The 15,103-nt window shown below is 48.9% G+C and overlaps 1 protein-coding gene across 4 annotated transcripts in view; it reads right to left on the bottom strand.

The window, feature by feature from the left end:
• Nucleotides 1–340: 340 nt before the first annotated feature.
• ATXN7L2 (ataxin 7 like 2) overlaps nt 341–15,103 on the bottom strand; it is a 22,496-nt gene continuing 7,733 nt past the window's right edge. For 3 of the 4 annotated variants that reach the window (XM_081010526.1, XM_081010524.1, XM_081010525.1), the window contains exons 4-11: nt 14,072–14,276; nt 12,518–12,816; nt 11,388–11,470; nt 8,651–8,895; nt 7,955–8,147; nt 7,279–7,400; nt 3,594–4,473; nt 341–485 (exon numbers count right to left, since the gene is read on the bottom strand). In XM_081010526.1, coding sequence (XP_080866652.1) covers nt 471–485; nt 3,594–4,473; nt 7,279–7,400; nt 7,955–8,147; nt 8,651–8,895; nt 11,388–11,470; nt 12,518–12,816; nt 14,072–14,276 — 2,042 coding nt within the window. In that variant the 3' untranslated portion in view covers nt 341–470. The remainder of the gene's footprint in view (nt 486–3,593; nt 4,474–7,278; nt 7,401–7,954; nt 8,148–8,650; nt 8,896–11,387; nt 11,471–12,517; nt 12,817–14,071; nt 14,277–15,103) is intronic. The other variant, XM_081010523.1, reaches the window with a different exon arrangement.

Here is a 15,103-nt window from a genome sequence, read left to right as displayed (position 1 = left end):
TGTGAAGCTAATGCCCCCTGGCACCCCTGAGCAGATTGCCAAGGGTGTCTGCATGGCCTCACAAAGCATTTCAGCACTGGGCTCCCACCCTGCCTTCGCCATCTCATGAAGCACCCATTTCTCTTTGAACAACCACACTGCCAGAAAACATCCCCATTTCATTATGGGCATTGAAACGGCTCCCAGCCATTCCACCTGCAACCGCATTTACAAGCTGCATGTTGGTTGCATTTCTATCGGTTTCACCTTGTGTTCAGTTTTCCCTCTCTCCTCCTTCACATCCCACCCAGCCCCTTAAAAAGAAAAATTAAGCAGGAAAAGAAGAGGAGGAGTCTTGAGGTATTTTAGAGGGTTTTTTTTCCTTTAAAAAAATACTATAAAGTTATAAAAAAAGCAAAGAGGCTTTGAGTCGGACCCAGGGCAGAGTTCTCAGGCTGTTGGCTCCTTCTGCAGAATGCAGGCACTTGCTGTTAATGCGCTTTTGACTGCAAAAGAGAAGAGAGAAGAGAGGGTGTCAGTGCAGAGGGTGACAGTTTATGTAGCACCATTCACAGCAAAGTGTCTATTACAGCCAGGGCTGCAACCAGCACCTATCTGAAATTACAAAGAGCAGCAGCCATGCTTCTAGTTTCATTAGAGGGGTATTTGACATGGCAACCTTTTATTAATTGGGGGAAAGAGCTTTGTATGGGATTGCACGGCACCATGGGAGCTACATTGCCCCTCTCCACTGTCAAAGACCGAGCACCAGTTTTTGGGAATCACAAGTGGGGAGAATACTGCTGTGCTCAGGCCCTGTTTGTGGGCTTCCCACAGGCATCTGGCTGGCCACTGTGAGAACAGGATGCTGGACTAGATGAGCCTTTGGCCTGATGCAGCGGGTGCAGGGTTAGATGTGCCGAGGTTCTAATAAAGGAACTTGGAAATTACAATTCCGCAGATAATGCAAATGGAGCCAATCATCCCATGTGATATCCAGGGCTCGCAAGAATGAATCAAAGCAGAGTCCCATTTTAAGATGCATCACAATGGCATGTGCGTGATCTCTCAGCAGCTCCTCCCCACGTGGCTTCATAAAGCCAAGTGAGCAATGCCTGAGGGAACTAGAAAGGCCAGAGGCTGCTACAGCCTCCTGCTGGGCAAATTTGACAAATTCATGGAGGGTGCTCCTTCAACAGCAGGGATAGGGACTGTGTGGCCCTCCAGAAGTTGGTGGACTCCAGATCCCATCATCCCCAACCACTGGACCATGCTGGCTTGGGCCGATGGGGAGTTGTTGCCCAACAACATCTGGGAGGCCACACGTTCTTCATCCATAGTCTATCAACAGTTCTCAGTCCACTGGAAACTTCGCCTTCAGGGGTAATTTCTTGCTAGCTGCTAGATACCACGGACAACAACCTTGGTCATGCCTGCTAGGAATCGGAGCTCTGAGCTACCTCTGGGATTGAAGGTCTTACGCCTCTGAATTCCGCTCCTTGGTAAACAAGCGCAGGAGAAGGCTGGTGCGCTCACATCCTGCTTGTGGGCTTCTCAGAGGCATCTGGCTGGTTACTATGAGAACAGAGCGCTGGACCAGATCGGCCTTTAGTCTGATCCAGCAGGGCTCCTGTGTTCTCGTGCTTTGCTTTGTACTCCCTCCATCACTACAGTTTCATTTTTGGGAATTCGTGGAAACTGTCCCTCTGAGCAAAACCCAAATAGCGTGAATATAATTATCGTATCTCCTTCCTAAACATTTCTACCCTTTATCTTAAAAGTGCTCCTAGCTGGGGTTTGTCATCTTTCCCTCCGCTCCCCACCCCCGCCCAGAAGATCTGTGTCCTTTAACTGCAGCTTAGCAAAAATTTATTCAGCAGGTAAAGCTAAATCAGTGCATCTACATGCTAGGAAGCTGCTTAAGACTAAAGAAGTGGAGGAAAGGTGTCACTCTTAGCTAATATATTATTTCTCTTCTCCACCCTCTGCCCAAGCAGTTAAAAGGTCTTCTATGCAGCTTGAATACTTCTAGTATTTCAAATTAGCTGAATAAAAGCATCAACTCACTTACCGTGCATTTATTTATTTTTACATAGGATACCAGTGGCCTCACTCCTAAGGCTTTGATAAAAATCAGAACTGGTCCACCAATGAAATAATGCTAAATCAATCATTTGCCTTTTAACTGATTGCAAATTTATTTAATTATGTTTCCATGAAGCAATATTAGATGCATGTATTAATAAATGAATGAAGTATGAGATAACTGCTGAGACAGGTTTGTTACTCAGTGGTATAGAAATTTATTAAGTGCCATATAATCTAATAAACCAAAGCTTAAGCTCACTGATAGGAAAGCCTGCCTTTAATGGTTTATTTTTCACCCCCTGTTCCACCACCACACCTGAATCAAAGCAACCACAAACATATACATATACAACATCCCTGGGTACTTAGATCTCAGACCCACAGATGGAAATTGGCCCTTACTGATCAATCAATTGAAGGTTTAATTGACTCAGGCACTGCTCTCTCTCTCACACACACACACCAGGATACAGCTGTAGAAATTGTAAGAACAAAAAGAGCAGCTTTGCTAGATCAGACAGCTATCTAACCTAGCTGCCCTGTTTCCTACAATGGCCATGTAGATCCCTATGGGAAATCCATAAGCGGAACAGGGGAACAGTATAGCCACTTTGCAGTCCTGTTCCCCAGCAAATGGGCTTCCGAGGAAGGAGGAACTACAAAGTCATACTGAGTAGAAGCCACTGGAAACCTTATCTCCATGCATTTGAACAAAACCTGCTTCTAGCCATCAAAGTTGGCTGACATCAAATATTGAGGCAGTTAATTATCCTGTTTATGATGAACTGTGCGAAATACTTCCTTTTGTCTATGCTGACTCTTCCACCATTCACCCCAAATGTGGTCACACCATAGATCTTTATAAAGGTGTTACAATACTGGCAATTGTATCTATGACCTCTTTCCTAAGGAGCTCTAAGAAGGACCTTGACTTTTCCACACAGCGGCTGCCCACTGGGCCAACATTTCCTTCGAACTATCTGCCACAGACCCCATAAAGAGAATGTTAGCCAAAAAGCTACAAAAGGGAGCATGACGCAACAAAATGTCACTGCTGAACGTTCCTTACCCAACACCATTTTAAACGCACTCTCTTGAACACTACCCAAAACTTATCATATGGACTACAACAGAGTTGGTGCGTGTGTTGCTATAAATTTATTAGCTTCTGGGGACCATTATATGTCATGTCATGGACATATAAACACAAGTGTGCAGACTTTGTGTCAAAACTCTGGCGAGGGAGAAAAGGCAGCTGACGCAATCCTTTGGAGGCAGAAGATCCAGTGTGGGGTGGTGGTTAGAGTGTCGGACTGGGGCCTCAGAGACCAGGGTTCAAATCCCCCACTCAGTCATGAAACTCACTGACCATGGGTCAGTCACTGTCTCTCAGCCTAACCTACCTCAGAGGGTTGTTGTGGGCATGAAATGAGGAGGGGGAGAACTATGTTGAGCTCCTTGGTGGAAAAGCTGAGAGATAAAGGAAGAAGAAGGAGAAGGAGAAGAAGAATGTGCAAAGAACGTACCTTCATTGTGTTCTGCTTCTCCTCAAATCCCAAGGAGACAACTGGCTTCTTCCTTCGGACAGAGCCACCCAAGTCAGAGGAGGAAGAGGAAGGCAAGGGGGAGGGGGAGTGCCTGGCCTTCATCGGCCTACAGTAGGTGGCTGTATTCTTGCGTCGCTTGGCCTCCTCATCCGAGATGCAGTTGGCTTGCAGTGCCTTTGGCCCATTCAGCGAGGAGGCCCGGTTCTCCAGCTGCGACGCTTTGACTGGGACGTGGCCAGGAGCCCTGCAGTCCAGATGGCTGACCCTCTTAATCCTGGCTCCGGCCGAGACGGTTCCATTCAGGGAAAGAGTCGAGGAGGAGGAGATCATGGATGGCTTGGCCTTGGCGGGCGGGTGGGAGACCTGGCAGCCAGCTGCCTTGCTCTTGCCCAGATCAAGGAAACAGGTCTGTTTGTACGGAGGGCTAGCGGGGGCCCCAGGAGACTGCTTGCGTTTCCGGGCCAAGGCCTCTGGCTCCACGCCGCCAGCCGCCGCCTCCTTGGCTTTGGAGGACTTGCTGGCCTTGGTCAAAGGCAACTTGCTGAAGGACGGCGAAGGGGTGTTGGCTGGGAGTGGGGAGGTGATGGACTGGCTCCCGCCCATGCAGTCCGACTGGCTGCAGGCGGCTGCAGCGTGGGGCGACCCCACTGCATAGTTCATGCTGTGGTGGCTGCGGCTGTCCCTGGAGGCCACGGTGGCTGAAGCCGCGCAAGACACCAAGGTCCTGCCCGGGAGGCTGTGGGGGAGGCTACACACCAGGGAGGAGCCGCAGTTCTGAGAAGTGCTGGATGTGGAGAAGCCCAGAAGAACAGGGGGTGGCGTGGACAGAATTGGATGGTCAGCAGCAGGAGGGATCCTTCTGGTTGGGCCAATAAAAAGGCGGGGGGGGGGGAGAGAGAGAGAGTTAAGAAGACCTGACATTGGAAAAACCCCTCCAACCCTCAGCTCTTGTTCCTTTTGACCTCCATGCTGTATCGTAAAACCAGAATCCTCATGGGCTCCCTTGTTTTTTCAGGTTCCAGATATGACGTCGCACCCTGCCGCTCTCAAATCCAAAGCCTCCCTCTTTGGCTCGGGTTGCTATCCCGTTCTAAACCCCTTACGTCGACGCCTGCAAACACACGCATCCACGCGCACGCAGGCAGCCACCACCCGCCCTCCTCTTTCCCCTTCCCCAGAACCTGGGTGTTTGTTTTCCCTTTGTTCAGATGAGTGCAGCCATCCATAAAGGATGCGGCGGCGTCAAACCCTACAGCCCAGCGCCACCTGCTGGAGACGAGGGGGACCAGAAGCCCTGACAAAACACCACGACTACGAGGTCAGCCGGAGGAAGGCAATGCTTCTCTCGGCAACCGTGTGCAGAGTGATTGATGGCAAAGCTGTGGACTGGGAACATAATTGCATGCGCTGCTCTTTTTTACACGGGTGCTTAATAGGTGCTTAAAAGCACATCCACATTTTACGTCCATTTGCAGGGGGAGGGATGTCAAACGTGGATTTCAGCTGCAAGCATAGGCTCGCTTACTTTGGAGTCATAGTGGGCACAGTGGGGCTTCCTTCTTAGTAAAGTAACATAGGATCTGGCTGGGCGGGGCGGGGGGGAGGCTTTCTACATTCCCATCTCCCCGCCGCCAACCACACAAGAAGCATGCTGTTGTTTCTCATTTGAACTCCTTGGAGAAAAAGGAGGGATACGAATGCAGTCGTTAAGCTATTGCCAAGGGTCCAGATGTCCCTTCTCTAGGCACCACTTCTGTCGAAGAGATAAGGAATGGGGAAAATGCAGGAAATGCAAACACCCAATCTGTCACTTCCACTGCTCCAGCAAGTCCCATGTGGAATGCAGCTGGGAGACGGATGAACATTTGCCACAGGGACAAACCTCAGGCAAGTCGTCCTCCACTACCAGGACAAACAAACCCTGAGCGTGGGTGATAGAGAATGGTTCAAAAAGCCTCTGAAGAGACCAAGTGCTCTTTTGCTGTAGCTCTAAAGCCCGAGAGAAGGGGCCATTGAAGCTCAGTGGCAGACACCATGGTCTGCACGGTCCCAGGTCCAATCCTTGCCATCTAGGAAACAGCCCTGCCTGAAACCCCGATGGACTAAGGCAGCCAATCAGTGCAGAGTGCTATACCAGGCGAGATCAGCCCAGGATTCTGCCTCTGTGTAAGGCAAGTCCCTATGTTGATGCATCTCTAAATAATGCCCATGTAAGCAGGATGCAGGAATGGGCTGGACCCTTATCTCCCTCACCCCTACACCCATGGGGCCACCCGTCTGTCAGTCACCTGACACCTCGGTAATGGCAGGTGACCCATTTTCACCTGCGTGGTTTGAAATTAAAACGAGACAGGCATAAGCACACTGCGCGAGCTGCTTTGAAGCCCCGACAGTTGGCTGGTTGTTGTGGCTTCAAAGCCCTGTGTGTGGCTTTTTGCAAGCCCTGATGATTGTCAGGGTTTGTGAACAACAGCGCACGGGGCTTGGCAGGCGGCACGGATCAGAAGTGCCAGCAACCCCCCTTTTAACCCTTGGAATACAATCCATTTTTTAATGTTGATTTATAAAGTTGCTGTTCTTAGCTCTTTATGCACTGGCTACTTCATTGTTTTAGTATGAACCAGCCTGATAATCTGATGCAAAGGCAGGTTATAAAAGGAAGGAGATCTCTATTTATGAATCAACTAGGTCAGTTGATTCCGTAACAGGGGGATTAGATTTCTGAACACAAGGATGGGAACTTCTAGGTGGTGTTGGACTCAGTAACTCCTATCAGATCCAGACAGCATGGCCTATGGTCAGGAGGTAATGGGCATTTGAATCCAACAGCATCTGGAGTGCCTATCAGAACAGAAAAATGGATAAACACATGGGACAGACATGCAAAGGTGGGGGGGGGGGGACCACACTCCAACAAAATACCATATCTCATCGAAATACCATGTTTTGTGGCCTCCATTCTAAATATATTTATACCTCACCGCTACCCTGCTATGTCCTGGTAAACAGCAGCAATGTCAGTGCCGGGAAGTTAAAGGTAAAGGCAAAGGGACCCCTGACCGTTAGGTGCAGTCGCAGACGACTCTGGGGTTGCGGTGCTCATCTTGCTTTACTGGCCGAGGGAACCAGTGTACAGCTTCCAGGTCATGTGGCCAGCATGACTAAGCCACTTCTGGCGAACCAGAGCAGCGCACAGAAATGCCGTTTACCTTCCCGCCGGAGTGGTACCTATTTATCTACTTGCACTTTGCAGGAGCAGGGACCGAGGCAATTGGGAGTTGACCCACAAACAATCATACAAACTTGTTTCTCTGAAATTTGGTTCGTTTTCCAGTTGCTTTTGTCTCCCGAGGTGGGGTGGTGAAACAAACCATGGTTCAGAAGGGTGGACAGTAACACCAAGCCATAGCTAAACCAAACCAAGGTTCATAAGCCAACAACAAACAATGGCTTCAGACATGTTGGCAGAAAACAAGCAATAGTTAAGCTGCTGGGCAGAGTTTGGGTGATCAAACAAACTATGGTTTAATAAACCCAATTTTAAACAGCCATAGCTTAGTATTAAGCGCAAACAACACGTGCCCATCTTCAGCTGTTTGCAAGGGGCATTAACATGCCGCAATTCATCACAGGATTTTCTCTCCTTCCCCCTAGGATTACTTACTTCCACATGTGTGAGCTGAGATGTCTCTCCAGCATGGAACTGAGTGCAGAGCAGAACCGATCCAGCCGTCGACTGAAGACGTAACATCCAGGGCTCACCAACCTGCTTCCGAAAGTGCAGAACTGTTGCGGGGAGATGGAAGCAGGGATAAAAGGCATTAAGAATATTAAATCACGCAAACGGCACATTCTGAAACCTCTTGCAAATGGGGATGGGATGCTAACACCAAGAAAATTGTTTCTTCTGCCCACCTCATCTCCTGAGCAAAGGAAGGCAAAACATCGCCGCCACCCCACCCCGTTCACACCTGGGTCTCATTGATATCAACAGAACAAGGGCAACGAACCTAATCCTGGACTGAACTTACCCATAGGTAAGTAGCAGAGGATTTGTTTTGCATGTGTAAGGTCAGAGTTTAGACCTTGGTGTATCCAGTTAAAGAGATCTCAGAACTCAGGAATACATCTTCTTGGAGCCTTTGAGAACTGTTACTAAATGTCATTGGGTCAGATGGACCAGTGGTCTCACACGGTATAAAAGCAGCTTCATTTGTCCAAGCATCCAACATTCCCCTCCCCCTTGGCATTCTTCTTGCAAGACTTGGGGCAAGCATTTTTCTCCAAAGGCATGAAGGACCCATTTCACAGAGCCACACCAGTTTTAGCCTGGCACTTACCGCCTGGGGGCGTGGCGACCGTGTTGCATAATGGCAGTCCACCTTGCGGGAATCATCCACTGCGTCATCCTCACTCTCCTCGCTCGAAACCCGGCCGGTGCTCTTGGGTGCTGGAAAAGGGTAGAGCCCATGGTCGACTTCGCTAGAGGTGGTAGGCAGGTCATCGGGCTCACTCTCTGAGGAAACCCTAGACCTAAAAGCAACACAGGAGGTTAAAGCCCTCTTCAAGGGGAGGGTTTCCTGAATCTGTGGCAGAGATATTACTGGCTTCCTTACTAGGACTAGCAGCCATATGTCCCTTGCTGCTAAGGAATTCTAAGAAACATCAAAATTAGTGCAGTTTTGAAAGATTCAGTCTGCCATTTTGATTCAAAATGGCACCCTGCTGCATCCAAACATAAACAAAAACCATCTCCTTGATCGCAGGAACTACTGTACGAAAACTGGTTATATCTTAAGATGTCTCCAAATGCATGGCTAACAAACCACTTCCAAAACATATAGTAGATACTGAGTATCTGTGGTTAGAGTCTGCTTTTGCAGTGGTACAGAAGGTGGTACAGTGCCACCTTTTCCGAGGTCCTGTCCACATCTGTGGTTGAGCCAAAAAAATCCCCCAGGCAACTTTAATTAGAAAACTACCCAGTCAACTTCCTTCCCGTGCTTAACCTGGGACACTATCTGCCCTTGTTTTACCTGGAAAGTGCACAGTGGGAGTAGGGTTGCTTTATTCGGCAAAGAGAGGCGTTGGGCAGGACCAGCGATGGCTGTGAGAGTAACGAGGAGTCCTGCGAGAGTCGTTCAGAAGGCGCTTCCTTCCTCACTGGGCTCTTGTCTTTGGGGGACTCGCCTTTCCTGGTGTTGGCCTTCAGTTCGGCCACTAAGACGTCAAAGTCCTTGGCGCGGCCCTGCACCTCACGGCGCTGGTGGACAGAATGAATCTGAGGCACAGAGAATGGTTAGAGGCATCAGCTGACAAGCACATCCACCACTGCAGGACTTCACGACATTCGCTTATGGAGGTGTGACAAGAACAGGGCTTTTTCCAGCCGGAACTTGCCGGAACTCAGTTCCAGCACGTCTCAGGTGGGCACCTTTGCCATGATAAGAGCACAAGGCAGGTGTTCGTGGTGAGTTCTGGCACCTCTTTTTCTAGAATAATAGCACTGGACCAGAGCATGACAAAAGCAACAACCTCAGAGAAGAAGTCCATTTCCAAGCCTATTTTATGAGAAGGCAAGCTCTGACGGGGGATGGGAGAGACTGTCACATGGTGGGTGGCTTTCGAATAAGAAATTTCCCACGTGGTCACTAAGGTGCTACAATGGGGAAAATGGTGCTCTCAACCACTGAACATTTCAATAAATCCAAGCGGCTGGCTCTTAGACAAGTGCTGGATGAACCACTGGGCAGAAAACAAGAGCTCATACAGTTATTAAATTGGATTTTAAACAGGCCCACCTGGAATAAATCTGACTTATGGGTAGAAGGCAGCTGATCATCAAAAAGGTTAACATTATTTACAGTGGCTGCAGCAAAAGCACACTGTGAAATTACCCAGTGTTGTCATGGGGATGACTTGACACACTGTGTTTAGCTTGCTTATGTTTTGCTGTCCTGGCTACAACTTCTGCAATGCCTGGATTTTACTAGTATCGCTTCATTATAGCATGTATCTCAGAAACTGCCCACCCAATATCCCCTCTGCCTGAATCAAGTGTCCTGAGTGTTTGGAACAGAGAAACCCCAGTTCCGATTCTTCACACGGGGTAGCTGGCTGTGAGAATACAAAGCTGTCTATATGGAGCCTTAAGACTACCTCAAACAAGTTAACTTGAAGCTACAAAGTTTTCCACCTATATATGATACCTGGCTGCCTTCCAGAGAGAGATGAGAGGCACAATTCCCCCCGGGGAAATTCTCCTGAGCACGCTTTATTGCAATGTACAGGAGCTGAGCAAGACCATCCTCAGTGCTCTGGCACAGCTCCCATTTATTTAAGAGCTTTCCAGCAGATTATACCTTAGGTGACTCTTCCCCAACCTGGCATCCTCCAGACTCCAACTCCCATTAGCCTCAGACAACACAGCCAATGGTCAGGGATGAAGGGAGCTGTAGTCCAGCAACAGCTAAAGGGCCATAGATTCCCTGTCCCTGGGTTTACAGCAAAGTATTTTCCACTTGAACTTTTCTACAGAGCAGGTGTTGGGACACTGCTGAACTACAGTTCCCATCAGCCCTAGCAAGCATGGCCAATGGCCAGGAATGATGGGAATTGTAGTTCAGAAATATCTGGCAATCCAAAGGTTCCCCACACCTGCTACTGAAAGTCAAGAGCTTCCACTTGATAGGGTGACCTTTTTTTCTTTTATGTCTGACAGCTCCTATGTCTGACAGCAGCCAGAGACAAAGCCACAAAGCAGGCATCTATGTTGGTAGACTGATGTTGATGGCGCAGCAACAGGTAAGCTGTATCACAGCACACACTAGCCTTCTTGCAAATGCAGAATTCCTTCATTGTCAACTTGCTTCCAGTAACTCACAACAGTCTTAAGAGGAGGGTAGGCAGCCAATAGGGCTCAGGAACCTGAATAAAGCTGGCAGACCAAGGGCAGCCAACTTTGTGCCCTCCAGATGTTCTTGAACTGCAACTCCCATCAGCTCCAGCTACTATGGTGGGAGCCACAGCCCAACAACATGATGAACATCAACACCCAGAACTGAAGATATGCTTGCAGCAGAGGATGGGCTATGTAGAAAGGCCTCTCTACCTTGGAAAACCACAGGCAGTGGCGGAGCAAGCCGATTGGGCGCCTGGGGCGGTGCATGTGCCCTGCGCCAAGGGACGGGGCCAGCCGCCCACGGGGCGAGGCGAGCTGGGGCAGGAAGCTCCGCGGGGCCTCCGAGGAGTCTGCCTGTCTCCTCCCACTCAGCCGCCCTACAGCTGAGGGAGAGGCGGCAGGGGGGACCGTTTGGGGCAGCGCGGAGCCTGCGGGTGCCCAAGCCACAACGTCTCTCCCAGGAGAGATGCACGGCTCGGGCGTTCTGCAGGCCCCGCGGTGAGTGCCACCCGGCATTTTGTCACCCCTCTGAGTGGTGACACCTGGGGTGAACCACCCCCACCGTACCCCCCTTCCTCCACCCCTGACCACGGGCACTCCAGCAGGGTGTGTTGACCAGGGAGGGGAACACTACGAAACACACACACAGGAGGGGCCTCTTTCCACCATTGAACAGGTGAAGCATTTCTGAGCATGGAAAATCTTTTGCCTTCCAAATTTCCAGATTTGGCAAATGGAAAGGCGCCTTTGTCAGGCAAAGGAACAGGCCCAATTTGGGGGGGGGGGAGCAAAGGCTGGTCAAAACTCTTTCTTATGCTGAACTACTCTTTTGCCCCCATTTCACCAGAATTTCATCACATGAAGCATCATACCTTGCAGGTCAGTAACCGAGTGCAAACCTTCTTGGTTTCGGGGTTCACCACCCCACACTGCCTGTTTAGGTCACATTCTTTCCCTGTGGGAGCAAAACACAGAATTAAGATGCAGACGGGAAAACAGAAGGCAAGGCACTCATCCTGCCCCCCCCTATGTTTCCTGAGGCCTGGTTTTATGCCTTCCCCCTTCCAGTGCCTCAGCTTCCCTCTCATCCTTCAAGGAAGCCCTTATTCAAAAACTCCATTTTTCAAGGAACTCTTGACACCTGCTGTCAGAATAGCACAAACAGGTTATTTGTCCAACAATATTTCTTTTCCTGCTGCTTTTTAATTTTATTTTATGGGCATCCTGTGAGGAGTTGTGTCTTTAGCAATCACTACTTCGATGTGGGTGGCTCTCTTCTTATTCAGCATTTATCGTCCTGAGAAGACAAATACTTTGGGGTCGTGAGGCAAAAAAAAGATGGCAGGAAACTCCTCTTCCTGTCTCCCTTGGTCAACTGAGCCCCAAGTCACAGACTATGCACAGTGTTCCCCTTCTTCCCAGTCACCTGGAGGCCAAGTGCACAAACCTGGTCAAGAGAGGGATCTGACATACTGGCTATGCATACCCAGCTTCAATTTGAAATGGGTTGCTTCCCCTTTAAAAAAAAGGGTGCTAGTTGGTACATACACCTGGCCAGAGACTATCAAGCTGGCAGCTTGGCTTTCTGCTAACCCTTTCCCCCGCTCTAGGCACTCAACGAAGTAGCCCACCCAACAAGGGAGATCAATCAAAAGCATGCTCCAGATAAAAGAATCCAGAGATATGAGTCTGGTGCACTTCAGAGTCCAATGCAAATGTTCTATCCTAGTCCTCTGGGGAGTAAACCACCCTTTCTCCCAGTGGAAGCTCGGAAGAACCTGGATTTTGGGGTGTGGCATGCCCAGGCAGTATTCCCTTTGATGCCCACTCTTCCAGAATTTGGGAAATTTGGAGATAATGTCATGTGCAGAAATGCTACCAAACCGTTTGGCGATATCAGAAGCCAGGACTGCTCTGCTGTGAAATGGAATACAGGAAGGAACCCCCTATGCCTTGGCTAGGTGCTATGTTGCCTCCAGCTACAGGATACTACGGTACTCACGCGGCATCTTCTTCAGAGATTTCACAGCACCAGTCTCTTTCTCTCCCAAGACAGGAGCATTCTCCATTTTCCTGCTCAAGCTGTCAGCGGGTATGATGGAGTTGCCACTGGCCTTGGCTGACGTCAGGGGTTCTTTCGGTGATGCCACTAAGGAGGGCTTGCCATGTATCTCTTTTGAGCTGGCAGAAGACTGTCTAGGGGTGGCAGAGTCAGAAAGCTTTGGGGGGGCCTTGATCCCATCACTGTCTGACTTTGGAAGGCTGGAGATCTTCTCTAGGTTCACAACAGGCACAAACAAACTGGAAGAGAGCAAAGCAGAGCCACAAGTCAGAAACATCGGAAAAATTCGTCATCTCCCACTTCAGTTGACCAAGGTGACACTCTTATGTCTTCAGCTACACTACTAACAGTGTCTGGAGGAACATTAGAAGAAGTTGGGCTGGTGCTCCAAACATGAAAACTGGAGCTTTTAGATGCCAGCCAAACAGACAGAGTGAATAAAAGGAGAGGCAAAGACAAGAAAAGAGCAGGTGCAGTTTCCACATTGGTACCACATGAATCTTGGAAGGCACCAACGGCCAAATCTCACAGGTCTTCCCAGTGTCCTGCAACAACAATGTGTCTGGCCATCAGCAATAGACCAAGATGAAGAAAGCAAACTCTGAAGTGCCTTCAGATCATCTTCCACTAACATCGGCAAGGATGCCCCAGTAGTGGGCATTGAAGGGGGCTCCTTTAAACTTTAGTGCAGCCTTTAAACCAGGATTACTCCACTGTGGTGGCCAACTGACCTCATGAGACTCTAGAAATAGACTGCAGTTCCCTCAGTAGCAAGACCCAACCCTATAATTAACTAGTTAAGTTTGCTTAATTCTGCCTTGCTTTCCACAACAAACCTAGAGTCACTAAAAGTGACTAAAACCATCAAGGGGACATTAAATCGGGGGAAACAGATTATATTCCTTCTCTTGCTTCTCAGATTCTTTTTTGTTAAATTTGTTACTTATTGTTGCAATTTTTAGTCTTGGAGAAGGCATCTTAATACAAACAAATAAATAAAATAACAGATGCAACTTATCAAAATCCATAAAAACACTCCCCAAATATAACCTCAATAATAGGATTCATTCAGACCCATCTATGTGTCTGCACGCACATACACACACACACACACACACACACACACACATTAAAAACTACTTCTAGCTTCACAGGTCTAGAGGTTAATTTAGCCCTTATCTTTTTATACAAAGAACAAAAAGTAAAACTTTAGCATCCCTAGATAATAAAACTTTAGTATCCCTAGAGCTGCATGTAGATTTCCCCGTACCATCTTACAAAATGGAGAATTACACCAGGTTGCACCTGCCATTCTGAAGGGCGCAATTTCTCCAATACCTCTCCCCCAGCCACCCCAGTAAGCACAGCACTGGGGTGCTTCCCCCAAAAGCATTGGAGTGAGATTCTATACAGCCCAAGAAGAATTGGTTGGGCTGTGCTCTGTATCCTAAAGCTCAGAAAGGTCCCCTGCCAACAAACCCAGCCCCTCCTTACCAGAGGTTGTCCTTTGACATCTTGTCTGTCCTCTCAGGCGTGTGCTGGGCTTGACTGAAGGAGCCCTGGGACCTCTCCCGCCAGGACTTGGTGGATCCGTGACCTCCACTGGCAAGGGACCGCCCATTGACCGCATGGCACTTTTGTAAATTTGAAGAGGTCTGCACCCGGCCATAGAGCTTGCTGGGAGGTCCATGTCGTCTCTCTAGGTGGGAATTAAGATGCTGTTACTGAAAATACTGCAATCAACTAGCCAATGTGGGAATCTGGATGGCAGCCATCATACTGCAAATGGCAAGTACTGGCCTGGAGTACAGAAATGGGAAGCAAAAGCACCCAATTTATGGATTTTATTCTAATACGAAATGTGGAGGGTTACTATGCAAATAGTGCTCAGTGCCAAATTTGTGATCCCCTTAAGGTTTCATGGGCAATGCTCCAGAAGCCCCATACTGTTATTAGAAAACTGTATCCACACCTCCGTCTCTCCTTTCTATTGGGAACTTGCTGAACCAAAGTTAGTGGCTACATCCAGAACTTCACATTTAGAGCTTCCTAGCTCCAATTTACCAAGTCATGCATTTTGGAACTAATCCTTTCTGCACCACAGAACTGTGAGAGGCGGGCTCCAAAAATACATCCTTCCAAGACCTGCTCGAAATAGTGGGTAGCAGACAGCCAAGCAGCTACTCTCTCATATAGCCATTTCCCACTTAGAGAGGCCCATAACCTGATCATAGTCAATCACCAGGAAGTAGGCACAGGGTCCAAAAGGGGGCAATCAGGACCAGCTGGAAATCTGCCTAATCTTAGCTGTCACCACCGTCTATGTGTTGCTGTTCTGTTCCTCAAGGCCTGATTCATAAAGCCCAAGGGAAGTTGTGGAGGCAAATAAAAGAAACACAGTTCATTTATATCCTGCTTCTTCTCCCATGATGGAATTCCAAGATGGTGTGGATAGGGTTCCCTCATCCAGGTGTTCACCAGGCCTAGACCTGCTTGGCTTCAGCACAGCTGCGGCATCCTGCACCT

The sequence above is a fragment of the Podarcis pityusensis genome (genome assembly GCF_964106645.2).
Source record: "Podarcis pityusensis genome assembly, chromosome: 6".
In the NCBI taxonomy this organism is placed as follows: domain Eukaryota; kingdom Metazoa; phylum Chordata; class Lepidosauria; order Squamata; family Lacertidae; genus Podarcis; species Podarcis pityusensis.
This window is presented reverse-complemented; position numbering and strand designations above follow the sequence as displayed.